General features: G+C 55.5%; 2 protein-coding genes across 3 annotated transcripts in view; one reads left to right on the top strand and one right to left on the bottom strand.

The window, feature by feature from the left end:
• Positions 1 to 20461, bottom strand: part of DOCK4 (dedicator of cytokinesis 4) — a 194095-nt gene extending 173634 nt beyond the window's left edge. For both annotated transcript variants that reach the window (XM_081102275.1, XM_081102274.1), the window contains exon 1: positions 20101 to 20461. In XM_081102275.1, coding sequence (XP_080958401.1) covers positions 20101 to 20137 — 37 coding nt within the window. In that variant the 5' untranslated portion in view covers positions 20138 to 20461. The remainder of the gene's footprint in view (positions 1 to 20100) is intronic.
• Positions 20462 to 20685: 224 nt separating this feature from the next.
• The window catches only part of ZNF277 (zinc finger protein 277), a 40905-nt gene continuing 36199 nt past the window's right edge, over positions 20686 to 25391 (top strand). Inside the window, exon 1 of the mRNA XM_081101669.1 lies at positions 20686 to 20791. Within this exon, the coding sequence (XP_080957795.1) occupies positions 20701 to 20791 (91 nt within the window). The 5' untranslated portion in view covers positions 20686 to 20700. The remainder of the gene's footprint in view (positions 20792 to 25391) is intronic.

Below are 25391 nucleotides of genomic sequence, written 5' to 3' on the forward strand. Positions count from 1 at the left end.
GTTCAAGAGGAAAGCCATCCTTACCTTTTTAAGCACAACAGCAGCAGGACCGGTGTCATGCGCAGTCTTCCTACGCAGAGCGTCCACGTGGGCGCCATTCTATGGCTGCAGGTAGACAGTGTCCACTCCATCTCTACAAAGCGATTCCTTCCCGGGACAACAACTCTCTCTGAGAACCACTACGCCATTCTCTCACCTGGATATCTGCATAGCACCTGCGTTTCTTAAAGTGACAGGAGGAGAAGCAGCCAAGAGGCCGCCTTCACATTCCTCATCCTGTTCCAAGCCTTCGATCCCGCCCTGCCATGGCCGACCCCCCTGGTTACCTGAGCCCTGTCACACCCACTAGCACCCCTCCCCGTGGGAGGTAGGAAACAGCCATTTCTGCCACATCCTCTCGCTTTCAGGATGAAAACCTCATGCGAGGCCGCTTTCTCTTTCCCTGTCATACCCAGAAGACTCCAAGAAAGTGAGAGCTTATCAGCGGTTCTCAACCTGTGGGTCGCGACCGCTTTGGCGGTAGAATGACCCTTTCACAGGGGTCGCCTAAGACCATTCTGCATATCAGATATTTACATTACAATTCGTAACAGTAGCAACATGACAGTTATGAAGTAGCAACGAAAATAATTTTATGGTTGGGTCACAACATGAGGAACTGTATTTACAGGGCCAGAAGGTTGGCTAAACTTAAGCACGCTGTCCGCTAGCCCATCTGAGCCAGGAGCCTGGGACACTGAAAGGCATGGCCGACGTGACCAATGGTCTAGCTGGGGAAACGATGCCACCAAAGGAAACAAAACCAAACCAACTAAAACACACACACAGCCTCTCGGGGAAACGTGGACAGTGACGTTGGCCACACCGTGTTACTGACGACACAGATTTCAAATCTAATCCTTTAAGAGTGGGTTTGAGTTTAAATTCAAATCTCAATCTCTTTCAAGAGAATGAGGTGTTATCAGTGCAGCTAAAACCCTTAAAGTGAAAAAAAAGAAATGTGAGCTTATTGGGCTGTAATAATTCCTACAATGACACTATCACTGAAAATAGATTAAATGTTTAAAGTAACTTCTCTTAGGTCCTCAGAGCCACCTGGAATGGTAAGTTGGGATAATTACAGCTGTTTGAAAATCTCAGCACATTAATGAAGCCCCCTGCATAGTTGTGGGGGAGAGGGGAGTAGAGAAAAATTGGGTGAAATGGTTTATAATTTTCAAGGTTCCTATCAGCACATCTCCAACAGTGCTCAACCACAGAAGCGTTCATTAGTGGATAAACGTCCCTTCAGCCAAATGGCCCAGAGCCACAGTCCCAGGGTCTCGTTTATGAGTTGTTCCTGCGGGAACAAAACCAGGCCCCCTGAGCATTCTCTGCCTCCCCGTCCCACGCACCCGCCAAACCCTGACCTCCTGGTTCATAGGTCGACGCTCAACCACCGAGCCACACCAGCCGGGCGAAAACAATTTTGAAAAAGCTTATGCTGACAGCTAAGGGACATGAGTCTCGATGACGCGTCTGGGAACCATCCGGACCTTTCTCTGGTGGCCTCTGCTGAGACTTCTGGCCTCTATGCAAAGTGGAGCGAGGCTGAGGGAAGTGCAAACTGATTTCTCAGCTGCAGAAACGTCACCGCCGATGAGAGGAGGGGGACAAACGACCCCTGAGCTCCGCGGCCCCCGTGCAGGGAGCTGGTCCACGCCAGCGCTGGCTGGGGCTCACCTGGGACAGGCACCCAGGAGAGGGTCTATCCACCGGAGCAGGTGAGCGACTCGGCGGGATACCGAGGCTCCCCTCACGCCTTCTCCTGAAGCAGCTTCTCAGGCCGCCGACTTGCAAGTTCCGTCCCTGTGAGCGCCCTCCCCAGAAGCAAAGCAGACAGAGTTCAGCGAGGGAGGCGGCTAAAACTCAGCAAAGAAAATGCTAAGCGACGGTCTGATGACAGGATGGGAGAGCAGTCCACAGGCCGGGAACACGCGCAGCCCTCAGATGCAGGCTGCGTGTGGTGGGAGCAAGCGGTGCTTATCTCGGCAGCTCCAGAGACCTCACTACATGGCGGGACAAGAAGGGCTTTCATAGCGACGACCTCAGTGACTGACAGAGGTCACGCTACCTCCAGAAAAGTCCAAGAGGAAGGCTACCTAACACATTCGACCAAAGTTTTCTTGAAAGGTATTTTCAATCAGGTGCTGAAGGGGGAGCTGAGTTATCCAGAAAGCTGACCAGGTGCCTAAGTCACGTAAGCAACGTAGAGCCGGAACTTTGAAGCCCAACGCCCCCCGTAAATAACTGCAGGATGTTGAGATGCGTGGAAACAGGGTCAGCTACCGCTCCGAGACCGCATACTCAGCCGCCGTGGGACTTGAGCTTTAAAAGGGTGTTTTCTGCAGCACAATGATCCACTCACCTTCTGCGCTGCAACCACAGTCATGCATTTTAAAAAAGGGGGGGGGGATGGGGGGCTAAAGTTACATGAACATAGATCGGACCCACTGCCACTGCCCAGCCACCCCGTGCTCTCCCAGGAACGGGGAACACTGCCAATTCTAAGTGTCAGGGAGACTTCCCCCAGCGGGACCCTCCTCTAAGCACCGAGATCTCGGGCTCATGCTTCTGCCTTTTCCCACCACACGCAAGGCGGGACGGCTCACTTCTGACGCGAATGTTCCCAGTAAGTGGGAAAACAGCTAACCTATCCCCGTGAAGAAATGACGAAGGAACACACCACGGTCTGCTTCACAGACACCTCAGCCACTGGAGAGAAGAGCTGTGGAGAGGTGACCGTGAGAGGGAACCCTGACAGGTCACAGTTTAGCTCCCTACATACAATCCCACGGAAACAAGCGTGTTCCCTTTCTACACGGAGCGCTTCCTTCCTGTGCCTTCAATGTACATCTGACCAGTGGGTGGCCAGGCCATGTTAAACAGATGGAAGTTACAGCACATGGGGATGGAATGATCACAATGCCAACCCCCCAAGGCTGAAGCCAGAGCCCCCCAAACCCTGCGCCCATCCAGGGACTCCCCTCCCCCACCCGCCCCTGCCCCCGAGGTGATGTCTTCCCACCCACATGGCCACATCCTTCATATTATAGTTGGAAAATACATCCCAGATCTGCCAGTGATGTTTCTGCTGCCGCCGTCGTGTGCTGGGGCAGCCACACAAAATCCCACAGAGGGAGGGGCTCACGCCACAGACATCTCTTCTCTCAGATCTGCGGCTGGACGTCCAAGGTCAAGGTATCAGCAGGGCTGGTGTCCTCCGAGGCCTCTGTCCTGGGCTCACAGACGGCCGCCTGCTAGCTGTGTCCCCACACGGCTGTCTGTGTGCACACCCCTGGCGTCTGTGTCCAAACTGCCCCTTCTCATAAGGACACCAGTGAGACGGAACAGGGCCACCTCAGGGCCCCGTTTCAATGTCATGGCTTCTCTAAGGTGCTGGAGGTTAGGGCTGCCACATGGGAATGTCGGGGGGACACGACTCAGCCGGTCACACTGCCCAGAGGAAGCGTAAAGCAAAGATGCCAGCTGTGCGTTTTGGATTTCTCCGCAGCCATTTAGGGACATGTCTTCTGTCTGAAAGACTGGCACTCATTTGTCCAGAGGAAATGCCCACAAACATGAGAGGAACGCTTCCAATAAAGTAAAGTCAGAGGCCTTCCCTTCTCGCCGCGGGCTCCTTGCCCAGCACCAGCCTCTCTCGCAGGGGCCCTTTGCTGCCTCGCTGCAAGTTCTGAGCAAACCCCCGCCCATTCTCCTTCGTGGAAAGTGAGCCCCGCGGAAGCACCTGTTCTCAGCTCAGAGCCAGGTAACCCCAGCCCAGCGAGGACGCCAGGGCCGAGACACTCGCCGCAGCGACAGACACAGAGGTGAACCCGGCGGGCGGCCTCGTCCAGAGCCAGACTCCGCTTATCGCCCAATCACAGTCATTCACGCTCCAGTGTATCTTCTGCAAGAGACACAAACCCACCAGCGCGCGATCTGCCATTAAAAACAGAATACGGAGTGGTGAGTAATCACCTGTTCTTAGAAAAACACATCAAATAGGTGAATAAAAAGGGGAAGAGACACTAAGGCAATACTTCAAGAACAGCAGTAGGGTTATTTCTAGGAGTGGGGTTATAGATAGATTTTGATCCTTTGTCTTTACATTTTTGGCATTTCCACATTTCTTTTTTTAGTATGTGTATATTTTTTATTTCAGAGGGGAAGGGAGAGGGAGATAGAAACATCAATGACGAGAGAGAATCATGGATCAGCTGCCTCCTGCACGCCCCACCATGGGGATTGAGCCCGCAACCTGGGCATGCGCCCTGACCAGGAATCGAACCGGAGACCCTTCAGTCTGCAGGCCAACGCTCTATCCACTGCGCCACCCCGGCGAGGGTGGCATTTCCACATTTCCACATGAAGTGTTCAATCCTGTTCTCGGCCTGTAGCTGTACAGGGAGCAATGCCAGCCTGTTGGTCTATGGGACCCGGGATGGGCCTGAGCCCCAAAGACACAGGTTCAGATCGGAACCCAATAGCCGCTCCTGCCAGCCCCTCAGGAAAGCCTGGTGCCGTGGACATGCATCACGTCACTGACACAAAGACACCTGGTGTGTCCTCCGCCCGCAGGCCAAGCAATGATTACCCAGAATCCACTGTCACCCTCGGGCCCGCTGCCACCGGCTGGTGAACTCAGCGCCAGGTTTCAGGCATGTCCTGCCTCCCGCAGCCCAGGCAGGAAACACCCTGCGCAGAGCCTGCCGGCCTGGGCACTATGGGAAGAAGAAACAGCCAAGGAGCCACCCCCTCCACCTCCAACTTATGACTTGTCCAGGTTTCCACCCAATGATGCGCCTCTGGAAACAGGATCTGTCACTTCCGGACGGTCCCTGGGGCACTAGGCTTTTCCCCATCCACTCTGCGAGGGGGGGGGGGGGGGGCTGTGCTGGGGCAGCAGCCCTCTTGGCCTGGCCCGAGGCCCCATCTCCTAAGGAGATGAACAGCCACGGAGGTACTCCAGGCCACACGCTCCTTCAGAGGCAGCCACTTCCCAGGGTTCCTCGGAGAGCGGCTACCTTCCCAAATGCTCATTCCTGGGCGCTATTTCAGAACCGCCAGCTCCCAGAGGCCCGCGCACACGCTGCACGCACCTGGGAGCCCGCCCCAGGTCGATGCTACCGAGGGCAAGCTGGGAAATGCCCCGGCAGGCCCTGGCCCGGCGAGCCCCACAAGCAAGGTGCCTTCCTGGTGACTCCAAGGGAAAATGGCTCCTGAGAAGGGCGACCAGGCAGTATGAGGTCCACCTGTGCAGTGACCCAGTGGAGAGCAGGAGGGTACCCGTGCACGCAGGCGCCTGCCCCACTGGTGCCGCACACGATGCCTCAGCAGGCCCGCCCAGGCCTCCCTGTGCAAGCTTCTGGCCTCCCCTCCCTTCCCTCCCTCTCTTGCCCTCCCTCTTCTCCCTCCCCTCCTCTGCACCAAGCCCCTCCTCATTCTCTGCCTGTGCTCCGCTCTGCCTGGCCCCCCAGGGACGGTGGGAACCATGCCAGGACCATCAGCCTCCGCCCACCCTGACCGGCTGACTCCCAGTGGCTTTCACGGCTCAGAAGCTCATCCGACACCCTGCTCACCTCGGGGTCAGCTGCCAGCATCCCCGAGGGAACGGCATGCGGGAGCCGCCTCACACCAAAGCACAAGCTCGCTGACTGTCACCTCTGTCCAGCCAAGGACCCCAACCTTCCCTTCATCATCACCCAGAACACACACACATGAAAAAGAACCATGGTTGCCCTGACCAGTTTGGCTCAGTGGATAGAGCGTCGGCCTGCAGACTGAAGGGTCCCAGGTTCGATTCTGGTCAAGGGCATGTGCCTTGGTTGCGGGCACATCCCCGGTGGGGAGTGTGCAGGAGGCAGCTGATGGATATTTCTCTCTCATCGATGTTTCTAACTCTCTATCCCTCTCCCTTCCTCTCTGTAAAAAATCAATAAAATATATTTTTTTAAAAAAGAACCATGGTTATAGGGAATGAAGGCAACTCTTTCCACAATAGGAAGAGTCATCACTATTTTAATTAAGTCATCACCACCACCTTCAATAGAAGATGGTCCTCCCGGCCCCTCCTGTCACGTGACCCCGAAGGGCTGCCAAGGCCTCTGACTGGAGGGCTCTTTGTCACGTCTGCAGTGTATTCCGGGGGGGGGGGGGGGGGGGGAGGGGGCCAAGTACCTGGTCGCTTATCTCCATATTTTCCAACGTGTTTCTGCTCCCATGCCCACTGGAAAAATCATGGCAACTATTGTTTCTCCCTTTCATCTCCAGTCTGGACAGTTAAACAGGATCTACTTCCAAGGTATCATATAAAGACACTGGAAAAGCAAACGGTAACACGATTCTCCAAAACGTATCCACCTGAGCAGAAACACCAGCGCTCCTGGTGACCTCCCACAAACACGGACGGGAGAGCGCCTGCGTCACCGGAGCTTTAGCTGCTCCTCGTTCTCTTTGAACGTCATTCCAGAATCCCCACCGAACTCCATCTCATTGTAAAAGGTTATTCTGTTTGGAAGTTTTATTCATCATTCTATCATCGACCGCTGCAAATTAAGTATAAAAACATATATGGATAATTTATAGAAAAATATTACGTGAATGTAAATATGGTCACAGAAAAGTAAAAATTTACACAAAAATAAAGGTATTTTATGATCCCAGGACCTTTATAAGTTTACAAACATAAAAATATAAATGTGTTGGGGTTTTATATATATATATAAATTTTATTGACTTTTTACAAAGAGGAAGGGAAAGGGATAGAGAGTTAGAAACATCGATGAGAGAGAAGCATCAATCAGCTGCCTCCTGCACACCCCCTACTGGGGATGTGCCTGCAACCAAGGTACATGCCCTTGACGGGAATCAAACCTGGGACCCTTCAGTCCCCAGGCCGACGCTCTATCCACTGAGCCACACCAGCAAGGGCTAAATGTGTATTTTTAAGTTTCCTGTGACCATAGGTCTCACTAGTGCTTAATCTGGATTGATTGACATTAGTTACCAATTGTATACCATTGATAAAAACATAAATATTACATATTTTATAAATGATTGTGAAAAATAAACATCAGTTGCTTTAGAAATACTTCACTTAAGGAGATGGATGAGCCTCTTTTCCCATTAAGTTCACAGATGAGTGGTGCTGAAATGAGACGAAAGTCGGCACCAATTCTATTCCTCGCTGCCCCGCCCCCTACATTAATCTAAAGGCTGAGAAGACTTGTTCACACAAATAACTACATGGAAATTTAAATTTGTTGTAATAACTTTCCTCAATAGTTTAAATTCCTTCTGGGACATATTTCAAAAACAATCTCAGGGTGCTCGATCATCAAAATTATTTTTAATGATCAACTGACAACTCAATTAAGTCCTCTTTCAATCTGTGGGAAATGAAGAATTGGATGCCACCTGATTTGCAAGGTATTTGTTATCCTGTCATTGGACTCATTCATTTTCATCAACACCAACCCCACTATCTCCATCACCCTTTTGTGTGGAGCCCAGGAGTTCCCCCGCCGGCGTCTGAAGGGCACCCTAGTGGGACGAGTGATGTATGGGAGACGGGCCCTTCTCTGGTGGAGTGGGAGATGGCCCAGAGTAGGGGTGGGGAACGTCCGGCCCGCGGGCCGTATAAGGCCCATGAAATCATTTGGTCGGGCCCTGCCAAGGCATTAGGGTGAGTTAAATGTTTGAGCAAATACAGCAGGATAATGTTTAAGCTGGTAATTTTGCATGGCCCTCGAATAATATTATAAATATTCAAATAGCACTTGGCAAAAAAAAGGTTCCCCACCCCTGGTCTAGTGGGAAAAGAGAGGTGGGAGAGGAGACTACAGAAGCTAAAGCGGCTGGTGCTGCTCAGTGTCTGAGCATCGAGCCAGGAACCAGGAGGCCACGGGTTCGATTCCCAGTCGGAGCACCTGCCTGGGTTGTGGGCTCGATCCCCTGTGGGTGGCGTGCAGGAGGCAGCTGATTGATGATGTTTCTCATCATCAATGTTTCTCTCTCTCTATCCCTCTCCCTTCCTCTTTCTCTAAAAATCTATAAAACATATTTTTTATGTATCACAGTGGTCACAGACAGCAGAGGGTGAGGGTATGTGCTGGGGGTGGGAGCGCCTGGGGAGAGGTCAATGGGGGGAAAAGGAGACGTATGTAATATTTTAAACAATAAAGAATTTTTTTAAAAAAGGGTATCACAGTTCCGATCTGGACATAGACTCCCTGATGTCCCCCCGGGACCCCTCACCACCATCGGAAGCTCTCCCTTGACCCGACAATGTCCTCTTCGGGCCTGAGTCTAAGATGTCCCTGGGTTCGAGCTCTGTCCTCCTCCCACCACAGCCCCGTGAGCCTGACCTCTCGTTACGCTCCCCTCACTAAGACGCAGGCCGCCCTGCTGATGGCTTCATGTGTTGACCCTGAAAAATGCAGTGGGAAGATCTCCTGCCTGCACGCACACCCTGGTTTGGCTTTTCCAGAATCAAAACAGAAAAACCTGTATTTTATGCAAACCTGCCAATTACTGTGTTTTAATTACAGCCATTTTTACCCACCCCCAGAGTCTGCTAACCACGAGTCCTGCTCGGTGACGCTGTGGGAACCGGCGGGCGTGCGGAGCTGTCTCCCGAGTGAGCACCTCCTCCTCTGAGCCAAGTGTCTCTGTGCCGAGGGCCCCGCGTTCCGGGCGAGGCTGCACATCCCATAAACACCAAGCTGGTGGGGGGTTGTTTGGGGTTTTATGCTTTTAAATATATTTTTATTGATGTCAGAGAGGAAGAGAGAGGGAGAGGGAGAGGGGGAGGGGGAGGGGGGAGGGGGAGGGGGAGGGGGGAGGGGGGAGGGGGAGGGGGAGGGGGGAGGGGGGAGGGGAGGGGAGGGGGGAGGGGAGGGGAGGGGGGAGAGGGGGGAGGGGGGAAAAGGGGGAAAAGGGGGGAGAGGGGGGAGAGGGGGGAGAGGGGGAGAGAGGGGGAGAGAGGGGGAGAGAGAAACCTCAATGAGGAGAGAGAATCATGGATCGGCTGCCTCCTGCACACCCCACACTGGGGATCGAGCCCACAACCTGGGCATGTGCCCTGACTGGGAATGGAACTGTGACCTGCTGGTGCAGAGATCGATGATCAACCACTGAGCCACACCGGCCGGGCTGTTTGGGTTCGTTATTCGAGGAGATCCTTGCACAGATGTTGGGCATCCAGGTGTGAGTGGCCTGACATGCCATCTTCCATCAGGATCTGGGTAAGGTGACCCTTTTGTGACCTACGTCGCCCTGGGTCACGGGAACAGCGAGGTTGGGTGCGGGTGGCAGGGATACTCATTCCCAGTCATCACTGTCCCACGGCCCAGCTCCAGGGGCCTCTCTCTCTCCTGAGCGACCAGGGCCCTTCTTTCTCCTCCGTGACTTGTTTCCTGAGCCCATTTCTTCCGCGGCCCACTTCTCCTACCTCGGTGACTTTCTAAATAAACGTTCTCTCACAGTGTGAGTCTCGCCTCCGAGTTCTTTCTTAGCCAGAACTCAATATGGAGGTCGCTGAGCCGAGGCGGGGCCTGACCCCACTGTTCCGCCGCCGACAGTGGCGGTTCATCAATGCTCACTATTATTCTAAAGCAAGGCAGGCCTGCAGTGGCCATTTCAGGGGCGGGGCCTTCTTTCTGCCGAGCGAGGGCGACTGGATATTCATCATCCTATATAATAAAAGGCTAATATGTAAATTGTCCCCTCGACCGGGAGTTCAACTGGGAGTTCGACCAGGGCTGCCATGCCGGCTGGGCTTTCTCTTTGCTGAAAGCAGTGAATACTGATGCCTGGGGGGGAAACGTATTTGTAAAGCCAGCCATCAGACTAGCATTGGTCAGTTGCCCCTTTCTTTTAAATCTTACTTAAAATGTACAGCTGCCCAAATAAATGTCCAGATGATGACACACTAAGAAATAATCTTCCTTCTTCCCCCACCATTGCCATTGGCACTGCTGATTCTTTTCTTTTCTTTTTTTTTTTAATATATTTTTATTGATTTCAGAGAGGAAGGGAGAGGGAGAGAGAGAAAAGCATTAATGATGAAAGAGAATCATTGATCGGCTGCCTCCTGCATGCCCCTGACTGGGGATAGAGCCTGCAAACCGGGCATGGGCCCTTGACCAGAATTGAACCCGGGACCCTCTGTCTGCAGGCCGAGCTCTATTCACTGAGCCACACCAGCCAGGGCCCGGCTGTTTCTGCGGAATAACAGGGAGGACAGGAGAGCAGTGCGGTCTGCCAGCGTGACCATCTGGATGTGGAGGGAGGTCCCAGATGATGGGGTCACTCACACATACGCAATGGCTGTTATCTGTCGCTCCCAACATCTCTTGAAGGAGAACACCACTGCAAAATCCGCCTCCCCTCCTCTGCCCAAGCTCAGGAGGAAGCCACAAGAAGACACGCCATTGTCTGAGACGCACCACGGTCCAGGGCGGGGGTGGAAGAGGTGGAAACTGGCGGGGAAGAGGAAGGGCCCGGCTATTTAAAGCACAGATCCACTCCGTTCACACTGGACACGCAGCTGCGCCTCACTGCTGTGGGGAGGACCTGAGAATGAAGCTTCTATGCTTTTGTCCGAGCTCCAGCTGTTCAGGACGGGGGCACGCCCTCCGGGGCTGTTCCTCCTCCGGCAAGGCCCATGCCAAGCCCTCACCTTCCCCTTCAGCCTGGGGGGTGGGGGGAACTTCGCCTGACCTTCCACACGATTTCTCTGTCATGGGTTCATGCGCTGCCTCGCCCAGGGCGTCAGTTTTAACGAAACACAAACACTTCCCCTGGGGAAAAGTGAGACACAACGAGGAGCCATTTCTCACTTCATCCTCCCAGGGACCCAGTTCCACACCTCTGTGTGTGCCCACCACGCTAGCCCAGTGCTTCATACACTCACAGCAGAGGCACCAATACCGATCACCTCACACGCGTGTTTTCATCACCGTGTCCTGGGATGCGCCTTCACACTGACCACTGAGGAGAGCATCCATATGACACTCTGAGACGGATGGACCACCCGCTATCAGGATAAGGATAGAACGTGGGGGGGTGGAGTTCCCCTAAATATTACTTTTTTATCCTCAGAGGCGTGGCCTTTAACATCTAAGCCAAAGTTCACCCAAGAGGCCTCGGACCAAGTTGCCATGCACCTGCTTTAAGGTGACCTCGGCGGCCCATGCCATCCCCAGGCTGGAGCTGAGTGACGGCGGCCGGGAGGCAGGGACCATCGCAGGACCGCTTGGTAGTTCCTCTGACAGCACCCACGTGATTGATGACGTAAGGCGGCGGCTTTCCACCTTTCTCACCTCGTGGCACATAAACTGACGCCTAAAATCCCACGGCACAGCCAAAGGACATTCCTTTTGGCCGATCTGACCCAACATACAGGCATGATTTGGATCCATTCACACCAGGCGGCTGTCACCCTGCTGGCTGGCGTCATGTTCCAGTTGACAACCTGAGGGAACGGGCCGGCCTCTGCGGCAGGCGTGGCTCACCTTAACGATCCCTGCGGCTTGGGCGCAGGTGGACAACCGCCGACCTAAGGCAGCGTGAGCAACTTTGCAAAAATGCAGTCATTCCCGTTGCTAATCAGGGCACTCCAGACGCCCCCGGCAACATGGACCCCTCGGAGGACTGGCCACAGGCTCCCTCCCCGCCCGGGACAGTCAGCCACGCTTCCCTGGGACCCAGCTCAGGCCATGGCTAGCTGTCTCACACGCATGTGTGTCCGTGTTCCCAAACACGCCCCCCGCTCGTCACCCACAGCGGGCAGGGCTCTGCCATGTGGGAGGGAAGGACACAGAAGCAGACCTCCACGTTTCTGCTTCAAGATTTCGGGGAGGTGTGTCTAGGTTGAGGCCCAAGGAGTGCTCTCATAAAACGAAACGATAATGGCTTGGTTTAAAAAAACCGGCTCGCCACATGGGGAAGGAGTGGCTGTCAAATTCAAGGAAGATTTGCAGAGTTCCTATCTGAACTTCCCTTTCTGGAATGCTCCCCGGGGACAGGAATGGGGTGGAGAGCAATCACACTTGTGATATTGGGGTGCCCCGAAGCCTCCATGTGAATGTCATAACTCCCCACTCCCAACCCTCCGGGCAGACAAACAGCCACTCTTCCTTTTTAACCCTCACCCAAGGACATTTTTCCATTGATTTTTTTAGAGAGAGTGGAAGGGACAGGGAGAGACAGAGAGAAACACCGGCTGGTTGCCTCCCGCATGCCCCCGACCAGGGCTGGGAGTCCGCGACCTAGGGAGGCAACTGACCAGAATCAAACCTGGGACCCTTCAGTCCACAGGCCAGCGCTCTACCCACTGAGCCGCACGGCCAGGGCAGCCCTGCAGAAGGAGAAAGTGCCTGGACCAGGAGGAGCTCAGGGGCCCCCCTGACGCAGGCGCCTTCTCCTGCGGGGCCGCCGTGGGCTGAGCTGGGACGGCCTGGGCCGCCCGCCCTGCCGCTGGTGCTGGTGCTGGATGGGGAAAGGAAGGGCGTGGCTCATCCCACCTACCGGTCTCCCTCCCCAGGTTGGGGGATGGGCAGGGCCGCAAGCCAAGTTCCCAGTTCTGTGCCCTGGTTCCTGGCCATCGAGATGAGATCACCTCCTGCCCCACCACTTCCTCCCTGTCACCAAGAGACGCCTCGCAACATGCCCATGGCCACCGCGCTCCGTCACCGCCATGCGTCGAGGCAGCCACAGCCTCGCTGTGCTTACTGAGACCACAGGACACGTCTCAAAGACCGAGTGACATCCTCCTGGACTCCCCTCCACCCACCCGCCCAGCTTCCTGCCCCAGTTGTCCCTGGCAGTGTCACCTCTCAACGGAAACGCAGAGCGGGGAGGGGAGGGGGGGCCATGGGAGGGACCCCCAGTGCTGCAGGCAGGGCTGGACAGGCTCACAGGTGAATGGTCTGGCCTCTAAGCAGGGGGTGGAGGAGGAGCGGGGGGCGGGGGGGGGGGGTCTCCCTTCCAGGTCTCTGCTTGGGGACGGAGAGCAGACTTTCTCAATCAGCCCCACCGTGCAGAACGCCCACCGAGGTCTGTCCACAGGCTTTCTGGTCCACTTCATTTTTAAAAAAATATATATATATTTTTTTTTATTGATTTCAGAGAGGAAGGGAGAGGGAGAGAGAGATAGAAACATCAATGATGAGAGAGAATCATGGCTCGGCTGCCTCCTGCACGTCCCCCACTGGGGATCGAGCTTGCAACCCGGGCCTGTGCCCTGACTGGGAATCGAACTGTGACCTCCTGGCTCACAGGTCGATGCTCAACACTGAGCCACACCAGCTGGGCCCGACTTAATTTCTAACAGGATCGGCGTCTGCCTCTGCGTGCGCCTGCACTGATGCTTCAGGAGAACGTTAGGAGGCTAGCCCTCAGGCCAGCTTAAGGGGAAACCCCTTATCCCACGTCACATGATTTTCAGGCGTGCAGGCTATAGCTTTAAGAATTCTAAAACTGGCCCCGTGGCTCCTAAGAGGTATTGCACGTATTTACACCCCCCCCCCCCCACACACACACACCCAATGTCTGTGTGCACAATACACTGCGTTGGGTATCTGAGCATTGCCCCGCTTGCGGGTGTGTGGACATGTTTCTATGCTGCTCGTGGAATGTATAAACCCTGCGTACTGAGGTATAACCTGTGTGTTTTCCAGCACCCTGCTAGGGAAACCTCCCCAGCTGCACTCCTTGGCCTCAGATCTGCCTGTGAGAGAACCGTCACAGAAACAGAAATAAGGGATGCCGTCGCCAGGCGATGCCTTCATGCGAAGCAAGAGAGGGCCATGACGCGGGGCTCACTGCCCACTCTCCAGGGGAGCTCATCTTTCTTCCCGGAGAGACCCCGCTACCCGTCCTACGAAAGCGCTTCAGTGACTGCTCTTTGGGCATTTAGGGCCTGTCGCTTTAAATCTGAGGCTGGACGAGCAGACCACATCATCGAAGTCAACACAATTAATGAAGTCTGATCTAGGCTGATCACTTCGGTCATCGCACATAAACCGAATGATGCTCTTCAATCCAGAACCTCGCTCGGGGCTGGTTCCCCCTGGGTACAGCCACGTGGGTGTCTGACTGGCCCGGCCAACGCCAGGTGACCACACAGAGCTCTTACCTCCCACCACAAACCTGCCGCCTACGAAAGTGCCTCTTCTGAAAGCAGCACCTGTATGAACCCTGTTGTCCAAGCCAGAACCCAGAAGACAGCCAATGCCTTCCTCCCCTCGTCACGAGATGCTAGGAGACCCGGCTGGCGTGGCTCAGTAGTTGAGTGTCCATCTATGAACCAGGAGGTCGAGGTTCGATTCCCGGGCACAGGCCCAGGTTGCTGGCTCCATCCCCAGTAGGGGGCATGAGGGAGACGGCCAATCACTGATTCTCATCACTGATGTTTCCCTCTCTCTCCCTCTCTGCGATCAATAACAATATATTTTTTTTAAAATCCCAGGAGGAAGCCCACGTGCCCTTCAAAGGACAGCGACAGTGTATGTGATGGCCTTTCATAGCTGCTGCATCTTTAATTAGAAACAGTGAGCAAAAAGCTGGGCTTTGGCCTACCCCGAAGGGGGAAAAGGATGTTTATTAAATTCTAAGTCGCAGCAAACGCAACGATCTGACTGTTGGGGGGAAAAAACTGATGCTGTGATTGAATCTGACTAGAAGCCCAGAGGGTCTGAGTTCCGGTCCCTCCTGCACCACAAACAGGGGACCCGGAGCACAGCTTTGCAAACTGAGGGTCAGGACCCATGAGTGAATCACTCAGGAAAGTTCATGATGAGCGTTTTTGTTTTTGTGTTTGTGTTTATGAAAGCATCACACAGAGTATGAACAGGCACTGTTTCCCTTATGGGGGGCACAGGGGTGCTGGCGGTGTCTGTGTGCATATCAGGTCAGGAAATTAAATGTCTTTCCTGTTACGAATGACAGCCTAACGCGATCCTAAGCCATGACCCAGAGGAGGCCGCTTGGCCCCTGGGAAGTTGTTCCTCGTCTTTTAAACAGACATGATCACTCTACCGCAGTGGGCAGACATGGAACACTGCGAGCATTTCACAGTCACAGCATCTGGGCTGCGTTTCCTTAGGTTTGAAGGTTTTTCTGCCACCGATGCTCACAGCCGAAAGCGCCCTGCTAGCGACTGGGACATAACGTATGAGAGACCGTCTGCAACTGTGATCTCCTGGAGGGAGCGAGACGCAGGAACAGCTCAGGTTGCCTGAAATGTTTACAACCCCCTTTTGTGGTGCCTGAGATACAGCCGGTGGGGGGAGGGGGGGCAGGCAGGGGGGAGGGGGGAGGACCGAGACTAGACTGCAGAGGCGGCGTTTCTGGGTTACTGTGGGGACCTCGTGAAAGAACCATCACCGAGAAGGACGAGGACAGGGAAACCTGTGTGGAGGCCATGGCCACGGGAGGCCTGGCCACACCTGTCAGTGGCCACCCCGTCCACCCAGCCCTTCGATGGCACTTTACTCAGAAACATGCACCCTCCTGCTCTTCCCCTCACAGCTCCTCATCCTGTGCCCACACTCCCAGCAGCACATGACTGCTGACTGACGCGTGTTCTCCGACACAGATGGTACACAGCTAGGGAAATGATACACGCCCTCATCCCTCTCCCACGCACGTGGCCACTCGCGTGCCCCTCGAAGGAGAAGACGGTCTAAAGATCCCGTAGAGCCCTGACCGGTTTGGCTCAGTGGACAGAGCGTCGGCCTGCATACTGAAGGGTCCCAGGTTCGATTCCGGTCAAGGGCATGTACCTTGGTTGCGGGCACATCCCCAGTGGGAGATGTGCAGGAGGCAGCTGATCGATGTTTCTCTCTCATCGATGTTTCTAACTCTCTATCCCTCTCCCTTCCTCTCTGTAAAAATTCAATAAAATATATATTTAAAGATCCCGTAGAAATACCTCCTCCCAGACCAGGAGGGGCTCTGAAGCAGAGGTTTCCACAGGGAGCCGGGGAATACTTCGGAGGACTCAGTGGTACCAGGGCGAAAAGACTCCAGTTTTAAGATGGCACGTGTCCCCTTCAGGTCAGCTTGTTGTGCATCCTTTTCGGCGGAAAGCGCCTGGCGTTGGGCACAGATGGGTCCAGCCCACACCCCCCTGCGGAGCCCTCCCAGGCCCGCAGGAGCACAGCTCCCGTCGGCTCACCTGGCGAAGTGCGCACGGACGCCCGCTGAGCGAGTGAGCGAACAGCGCAGGCGTCTGCCGTGGCCTTCGCTTTCTCTGGGACGAACACCCACCCAGCTTTGGGCAGGGAGAGGGGGTGACAGATGCAGGCATGCAGGAGGCAGGCAGTGATCATGCACAAATCTGTGAGGGGGCGGGCGGCGAGCGAAAGCGCCTTAGTCACTGCACATGGGGTTCCTGCTGGAGAGGATGAGACTGAAGGAACTAGCCACCTGGGTTTTGGCATCTGGCCAGGTAGCTTTTGCTTATCTCTCCTCTTAGTCAAAAGCAGGTGGGTGTGTCCCAGCCAAAGTGTCTTTCTCATAGCGACCTCCACAACACGGATGCTTTTCTAACGAAAACGCGTGTTTGTTTGGAAGAGGGCTACCGAATCAGGACTGGGAAGGGCCTTGGCTATCACTGGACCCAGAAGGGGTAAGTGACTTACCTAAGGGCACACAGCGGACAGTATTGTCTAGACTAGGGCCACGACCGACCAGAATCTCCCCAGATACAATATGCCTATCTGTGGGGAGCGGCTACGGCGGCTGGGCAGGTTCAAGCCTCAGACTAATGAGAAGGCACATCCTCTCGTGGAAAAGCCACGTGCAAGTCCCAGCTTGGAGGCAAAGCACTCCCAGCACAATTACAGCCAAAGGCTACACTGTGAGCTTGACCTTATGGTACGAACCAGAGGTCCCAGGTGGCTGAGTGATATAGGCTGTGGGAGGTGCAGCAAGTGCTGCCAGAACAAAGCTTGGTCGAGTTCAGGTGCATGTAACTGAGTAGATTCGAAACCCGCGAGAACATTGTCAACAGCCTTTACTTTGCCTCCTGGAATCTGGCTATAAAATAGACTCGGCTTGCAGGCTGTGGCACTGTCTCTCCATCCGAGAGCAGCGTCCCACCCGGCCCCAGCTTTATTCTCTTGTCTGTCTTCTTGAATCCTTCACCGCCCGCCCCTCCCCCCCCATCTCAGGTGAGCGCGGCACACCTACCATTGTGTCTGCTACCATGTTTTTAAAGAGATCAGGCTCCCTACCCCTCAGGACTGCAGCTTCATCCTGTTCCTTTCTAATGCCCTGGAATCAGAACACTCAGTACATAACTAAATGCACGTTTAAAGACCATTCATCAGTTAAGTGAGAAGACAGTGCCCACACATCAGGTCTGACAAGGGATTTCACCCTGGCCAGGGTGGCTCAGTTGGTTGGCGCATCCTCCCATGCACTGAAGGGTGGCGGGTCCAATTCCGTCAGGGCACATGCCCAGGTTGCAGGTTCAATCCCCGGTTAGGTGTGTACGAAACGCAACCAGACGATCTCTCACATCAATGTTTCTCTCTCCCTCTCCCTTCCTCCTCTGAAAGCAGTAAGAACATATCATTGGGTAAGGATGTTTTTAAAAAGGAATTTTAATCCCTGATAGGATGTAAGTAATTTTATCCATGTTGATAGTATGTGGCTGTAAACTGAAACATTATCCATAAAGACATATAATTACCACATAATGATCTCATGCATAATTGATGGTAAATAAAAAGTATCATTGTGGAAATATACAATGTGCATTGAAAGGTCAGGTATTCCAGGTTACAGAGACTGATTTATTTCAGAGAATGAGGAAACTGAGTTACTCCTACACCTGGTATCAGCCAAAGATCGGTGCCCAGAAAATATCTTTTCTTTAATGTTTATAAAAACTAGATGAGAAAAGCCCAGGCACCAACCAAGGTTTCCAAAAAAAAAACTGAACAACCTGAGGTGTAGGCAGCTACAAATAGGACTCAACGGTGAGAACTAGTCCACGCAGAAGCATCCCAGCAAAATTCTCACCCCACACACCACACACACGCCTAACAGATGGCTCCTAACGAGCAGCTAAACATTCCATAGGCCAAATGCACAAAAATTAATGATGAAAGCATGACGCTGTATAAACCAGCAGACTCCTCTCTGCTCTCACCTCTCGCCTCACTCTGCCTCCGCGTCCCAAGCAAGTGCTCCCCAGGCCACCGCCTGCCCCTCCAGGACCAAATCACAGCCACCCAGGAGCCAGGCGCCCGCTGCAGCCCCAGAAGCCTGACTGATAACATCCAGCTTGTGGTCCAGGACGTCCCAGGGTGCGTGTCCAGCCTCTGCCCACGGCTCGCAGGGAAAGGCCCGGGCAGAGCTAATCAACACCAGCTCCCCAGCTGTGACCTGGCACGGACGGAAATGAGGAGAATCAATCCCGGCCGTCAGGAGTCTCATTTAACTCTTGGAAGGAAGCAGCATCTGGGACGGCCTCCAGACTGCTGGGTGGGGATGTCAAAGCCAGGGACAGGGGGGCCTGGGTTCCTCCCCAGCTCAGCAAAGGAATTGTCTTCTCCTGGCAAGGGTTAACCTACCCCCAAAAAGGTGGGGAGAGGGAGTTACCCACCAGCTCCTCCTCCTTCCACTTTGAAGAGAGGGGAAGCGGGCACCCCTTCCCAGAGGTGGGGCCCAAACTATTGTCTCGCTAACAACCACGGTCCAGATGGCAGCTCACGGAAACATCGGAAATGACTGTGCTCCACCGACGGTCCTCTCCCAGGACTCGGGGACCCCTATTCCTCCGCAAGTTGGAAAAAAATACCACTCCCTGGGAAGACTTCCCAGATTTGTTTAAATTACAGGCAAAGGGATTTAGCACCCGCGCACATACCTCCACATCTTCTAAATCACTAGGTCTGTCCCCAATTTAAAAGAAAAAGTGTGCCCAGCCCTCGGCAGGAGGGGGCATTAGGAGCGATAAATCCATAACGCTTTCTCCCGGGGAAGCCTCCGGGCTGGGCTCATCGCCCGGGGCTGCTGCAGGCTCCTGGGAGAGCCTGGCTCGCCGATCGTTACAATCTTACGGGGAGTAACTGCCAAGGGGCGACCCCGCTGAAATCGAGCCACAGAAACGGGAACTGTGCCGGGCCCGCCATGGGAGGAGGGAAAGGCAGGGAGACGCCGGCGCCCATCCGTCAGCACTGATGTCCTTTGTTGTTCACCTTTGCACGGAACCGCGCGCGCTCCCCGGCTCCGTGCCCAGCGAGCGCCGGTCCTCAAAGCGGGACCCGGGCTCCCGAGAGCCAGGCTTCCCGAGCCGGGACCCCAGCATCGCTCCCCAGCCGCCCACCCTCCATTGCCGCCCCCGCCGCGCTCGCCCCGCCGCAGGGCGCCCCGAAGTAAAAACATCGCCCCGACACCCGTTCCCCTCCGAAGAGCAACGGGCGGGCCGCGCAGATGGTGACAGGACCGGCGCCTCCGCCCCTAGGACACAGTCCTCTGAACCCCGCGTCGGGAGGGAGGAGGGAGCAGAAGGCTCCGGCCCGGCTCGGGCTGTCACTGGGCTCCACGGCGCGGGGCCACACTCCGCGCTCCCGGGACGTGGCCCGCAGCCAGAGCGGAGGTTCGCGCCTCCCTCTGTTGGGGGTGTCCTCTCGGCGGGCGCCGCGGTTCCGTCTCTCTCCAATCTGGGATGTCGTCACGGCCCACACCGCGGTGGGAGAAGGGGAAGGAAGCAGAGGAACGCCGTCCACCGCTCTCCTCCAACTTGACACTCGCGCCCCGTCGCCTCTCCAACTCCGCACGCAGAGCCCGCAGCGGGCGGCTGGCCGCGCGCTGCCCCCGGCCCGCCCGGGAGTCCGAGCGCCCTAGGGCGGTGCGGGGCAAGACGCCGGCGCGCACTCCACGCCCCGAGGCCGGCTCCCCGCAGCGCGAGCCCGCAGCGCGATGCAAGCCGGGGAGAGGCATTTGCAGCCGGCAGAGCGCGAGGGGCGCGGGGGCAAGGACGCGGAACGCGCACCCGCTCGGCCCGTGGGCATGCAAGCTGGCCCCGCAGAGACTCACCCACGCCGTATTTCTCGTGCTCCGTAGGTATCCACATGACTGGACAGGGCTCCCGGGCGCTCGGGCTGCGTCCTCCCCGCGGCCCCGCTCCGGCTCCGGCTCCGGCTCCGGCTCACAATGCACAGCCGCCGAGGAGTGCGCTGCGGGCGCTGGGGCGCGCTGCAGGCTCCCGAGCCCGGCGTTGACGCCGCGCGGCCCAGGCTGCGCCGCCTGCCGCTGTGCCGGCGGCGGCCGCTCACAGTCGGACGCGCTCGCGGCGACCCGGCGGCGCAGTCATTGTTCTGATTCACTGAACTAAGCGAACACGCCGGGGCACTCTCGGGCGCACCTCCGCCCGCCGGCGCCTGCTCCGGCCCTCCCTGCCCCGAGGCACACTGGGAAGTGTAGTTCGGGGCCGCGCCATTCCGGAAGGGGGCGTGGTCTGAACTATTAGGGGCGGGGGTTAGGTTCCGCTCGCCACGTTCTATTGGTCCAGAGAGTGACGGCACGACGTGGGCGTGGAGGAAACGTCACGTGGACGGGGAGTGCGCTTCCAGTCGCTCTGGCATTGGTTCCCGTCCGTCCCGCCCCTCGGCCCTCCCTGTCCCAGTCGGCGGCGTAATGGCGGCTCCCAGGGCCCCGGGGGCTGTGCTCGGAGGCGGGGAAGACGGTGACGGCGGTCACGGCGGAGCCAGGGCTGTCAGTAACGAGGGTGAGCCCGGTGCCCCGAGGCGCGGGGGGGCTGCGCCTTTCTCGTGGGCCAGGATGCCGCTGGCCGGACGGACCCCGGGAGCCGGCCGGCTCTGAAGCCACATGGGCGGGAGGGGGCCAAGGGCGGGGCCCAGCGGTGCGCGTGGATCCCGGGCGGCGGGTGGTGCGGGCTGTGTAGGGAGGGGGTGGCACGGCCTCCCGGGCCGCCGGGGGCGCGCAGGGCCCCGGCTCTGCGTTCTGCCGAGCGGGTGCGGGTCCACTCGGGTCCGCTCGCGGGCAGTCACCCTCTGGGTTCGGCAGCTCCTCTTCTTCGCCGGCTCCCGGGCCCCGCCTCCCTTCGCTCGGTGAGGCCTCGGGAGAGAAGTTTGCGCTGCCGGCTGGTTTCCAGTTGCAGGCTGGTCCCTGCTGCCCAGCCCACAGGTGTGCCCAGCTGCTGGCGGGAGCGGCCTCGGGAGCGGGCGGGTGTCCCTCCGCCTCCCCGGTCGCTCGCGGTCGGTCCGGCGGTTAGATTCGAGGTGGAGCCCAGCGGGGTCCGCGGGGAAGGAGAAAGGAAGGGGGTCTCCGCACGCCGGGAAGGGGGTTCGGAAGGTCCCAGCCGCGGTGGCTCTGGCCGACGCTCACGTTGTCGGGTCCGCCGCAGAGACCGATGCCCAGACGTTGAAAGCTGCAGCCCCGTCCTTCACCTTTGGTCCACCCCCTGCCCTCCCCCACCACCCGCTTGGCGCCCTCCCCGCCCTCCCCCCCCCCCCCCACACACACCCAGGTGTTCCGGAGACCCTTAACCATTACTATCCTCTTAGCCCTGGTAGGCAATTTAGCACAGCAAGTGATCCTTTTATGATGACATTGCTTTGGGCTTCAATTTGTTTCTCAACTCCTGTTGAGGGTTTTATTTTGTTACTGTTTCCCCGATTTAACTGAGGTTTAATCATAAGGTTTTTTCTGAGCGGTGCAGGGATAAAGTTATTTAATTCAGCGCCCCTTTTAAAGGCCTGCACCCACTGTGCTCCATATAGAGTGGGTGTGCCGTCCCTGAGCCCGGCCGTTCTCCTGTGCGTGTGTGTATAGTGGGGCTTTAGTAATGAGGTAACGAGATAGCTTTATATACATATCTGTGGCCACTGGGGGTATATTTCTTAACAAATTGCTGGGCCAAAGGTGACACATGTTAAAAATTTTGGTAGATGTCAGATCTTTCTCTTGAAAGGTATCAGTGTGCCTTCCCACCAGGAATACATGAGATTTTCCCCGTATCCTCATCCATCCATGACCAATGTTTAAATGGCTAGTGGATAGAAATGAGAAACTGATAGACATGAACATGTATCCGTGGCTCCACATCTTCGGGGTGACTTTCGTGCTGGAGAACGAGGGCCACGCTCTGGGTGTGCATTTAAGGTCTGACTCTTCCAGTCCCACCTCCAGCCGCCCTGCTTCCCGGCCCAGATCTCCCTGGTCACACTGACATCTCAGACTAGGTTTGCTTGGCAGCTGTGGCCACCCGTAGGCAGTGCGCTTGCTGGGGGCAAGCTTTGTGGTACTTGTATCCACCGGTGCTTATCAGAGCTGAGCACAGTCAACTGCAGCAGCTCAGGGGTCAGGCCGGTTTGAAGTTTATTCAACGAACTTATAATGCAGCTCTTTTAAGCGCGTTTGTTTGACAGGACGGTGGACAGAGGAGCAGACCCTCGTCCTGGAGAAATGATTTAAGTTTCAGCTCTGACACTGAGTAGCTGCGTTGCATAAGTACATTGCACGTGCTGCTGACGTGTGGAAATGGAGATGAAATACCTACGTTGCAGAGTGACTGACGGTGAAAGTCTCAAAGCGGGGCCCGGATAAATACTAGCTGCCTTCCATGTGAAGATAACCCGATGGACTCCAAAACCGCCTGCTCTCGACTCTGCACTTGGGGAGCAATGTCAAGGGTGGGGTAGCCCAGGGGAGGCTCCGGAATGTGTGGGGATAACTGCACGGGCTGCGGGCATTCAGGGAATCTGGGGGTGTCAGACTGACTGTCTGCCGGCTCTGGGCGCTAGAATTGCAACTGTGTGCTGGGAAAGCCTCTTTACATGGTCTCTATCCCGTTACCCCCACCCCCACCCTGTGCTGCCCCGCACACCCGAGCCCGGCTCCCCACATGCAGGCATGCGCGCCAGCTGAGTCAGCAGGGAGCTCTGGGGGTCATCCAGTTGGGGGGCCTGGCGAGGTACAGGCCAGAGGGTGTCATGAAGAGAGAGAGTCCTAGAAACTAGTCCGGTGGGTTTGGTGTGCGGTCTGAGGGGCCTCCTCCTTTAGTTTTCCTGTGAAAGGGAGCAGAACCTGCTTGTAGGCAATTCGGAGATGTCAGAAAGAAGGTGTTACTACGATGATGCTGGGGGCGCTCACATTCCTTGAGCAGTAGCTGGTGCCAAGTCCCGTATGAAATACTGTTACGCGTCGCGTCTCCTGGGACAGTGCCAGCTGTGGTGGCACTTGGGCTGGTTCGGTGGTGACTGCATCTGCTCTGTGCTGGGGCCTTCCCCGGGGAGCTGTCGGGGAGGTGGTGGGGTCAGAGCTGATGGGAGAACGCTGTCTGTCCCCAGTCACACAGGGGGAAGGGGTCCATTGGAGCCTGTCCTCTAGGCATTGCCTGGGCCAGCACAGCCCAGCTTTTAAGTGTTTGGTTTTAAAGGGAAGGAAAAGCCTGCTGTCCCGGTTCCTGTTTTCCCGTAACTGAAACCTAAACGCTTCCCAGGCGAGGCTAGAGGCTCTACGTTCTGTTGGTGTTTTTATCCGAACGCTTAGATTTGTGGTGTGTTGGTGTTGTTTTTAAAGAAAGCCCTCAGAATTGTAATTGTGGTTATTTCACACAATTTTCTGTTATGTAACAAGCTGCTATTCACCAGTAAGAGCCAATTAGAAAAGAAAATACTTTGTATCGGCTCATCGCAATTACCACTACAAAGGAATTAATAGGGAGACTGTTGCCTATTAGTAACCCACGGCATAGCTAGCTGTGCGCAGCCCTACAGCTGATGTCCGTGGCGGGGGAGGGACGTCTGGGAGCTCTGGAATTAGTAGCAGCCAGTTCATGACCCACTTCTGGAAGCTCTGGAAGCACGCACCCACGTGAGGGAAGCGGTTCGACCAGACCAACTTCCTGGGCATGGGCCACCTTTCCAGGGTCGTGGCTCAGAGACAGGCTTTAGTGGGTGTAAATCTTCACTCCTGCTTCTGGCTGGCTGATGTTAGAGAAGTTACTTGCACTTGTGATAAGATTTCCTGGTTTGTCTATGAGAGAATTCACTTATATTAACATCCTTTGACTGCATTTTCCACATATCAACAGAGTAAGGTGAAGGTGGGTTGACACCAGGGAGCCCACAGCATGCATATCCCAGGGTTCGTGAGGCAAGAATAACATATCCGCGTCTGCGCTAGTTGCACCTGTGGGTGATTTTAATCAGGCATGTAGAGTTAGGAAATTGGTGGAGAACCACAGCAATGGACGACTTGTAGGGTCTCTTAATCCAAGGGAGGGAGTATGGATAGATCAACAGGATGGATCCCATCTGACCCTATTCTCTCGCCTTTCCAGTTTTTAACAGGGCAAATCGTAAGAGCTATTGATAGAACTGAGACTTAGTTCATGCAGAATTTTTAAAAATATATTTTTATTGATTTCAGAGAGGAAGGGAGAGAGAGAGAGAAACAACAATGATGAGAGAAAATCATGGATCAGCTGCCTCCTGCACGCCCCCTATGGGGGATCGAGCCCGCAACCCGGGCATGTGCCCTTGACTGGAAATGAACCTGGGACCCTTCATTCCACAGGTCGACACCCTGTCCACTGAGCCAAACCATCTAGGGCTTTGCAGGGATTTGCATGAACCGGATGCTCTGTGCAGTGTGTGTGTTGTAGATGCAGAAGTATACAAAGTCAAAAACAAGGTAGGCCTTGCCATCGGGGATCACATGGCCTGAAGGGGAGAAAGAAGAACTGCACACGTAGCTCTGTTACCGGTAGAAAGTGTGCAGAACCGTCGACGTGACAAAGGCAGAGCTAAGTCAGAGATTCTGTGCACCTGAGCGAATGGAGTGCTGGATGTCAGTCATACACTCATCAATCCATCCGTGCCATGTAGTTCAACAAGAGAGAGCGAAATGGACGTGGCCGTCAGACATGCTCTGCATAAGAAGAATCTCAGTAAAGGGGGAATTAGAGGAGGAAGTTACATAAAAAGCTAATGAAAAGTGGAGAAGGAAGAGACTGCCCATTCATCCTGAGTCATCAGTGGCTGTAACACAATCCTCCCGCAGAAAGCGCTAACACGCGTCTGCTCATGACCCCAGACGACGTAGAATTTGATGCTCAGAGAAAGAGGCCTGTTCTTTATCTTTTTCCTGGTGAAAGAAACATCTTAGCGTGTACGGACAGAACAGATCAGATTCTGCACCATTAATTCCCCATTAATATGCTCTTCGCAGGCATAGGTAGTTCCGCTTCCCTCTATAAGTAGAGCACAATGCTGTCTCCCTTCATCCCATGGAACCCAGCCTGCCCCTGACCATGCGCATTCACAGCTCGCAGGGCCGAGGTGAAGAGTAAAGAAGGAAGC

Source organism: Myotis nattereri, assembly GCF_964212035.1.
Source record: "Myotis nattereri genome assembly, chromosome: 11".
In the NCBI taxonomy this organism is placed as follows: domain Eukaryota; kingdom Metazoa; phylum Chordata; class Mammalia; order Chiroptera; family Vespertilionidae; genus Myotis; species Myotis nattereri.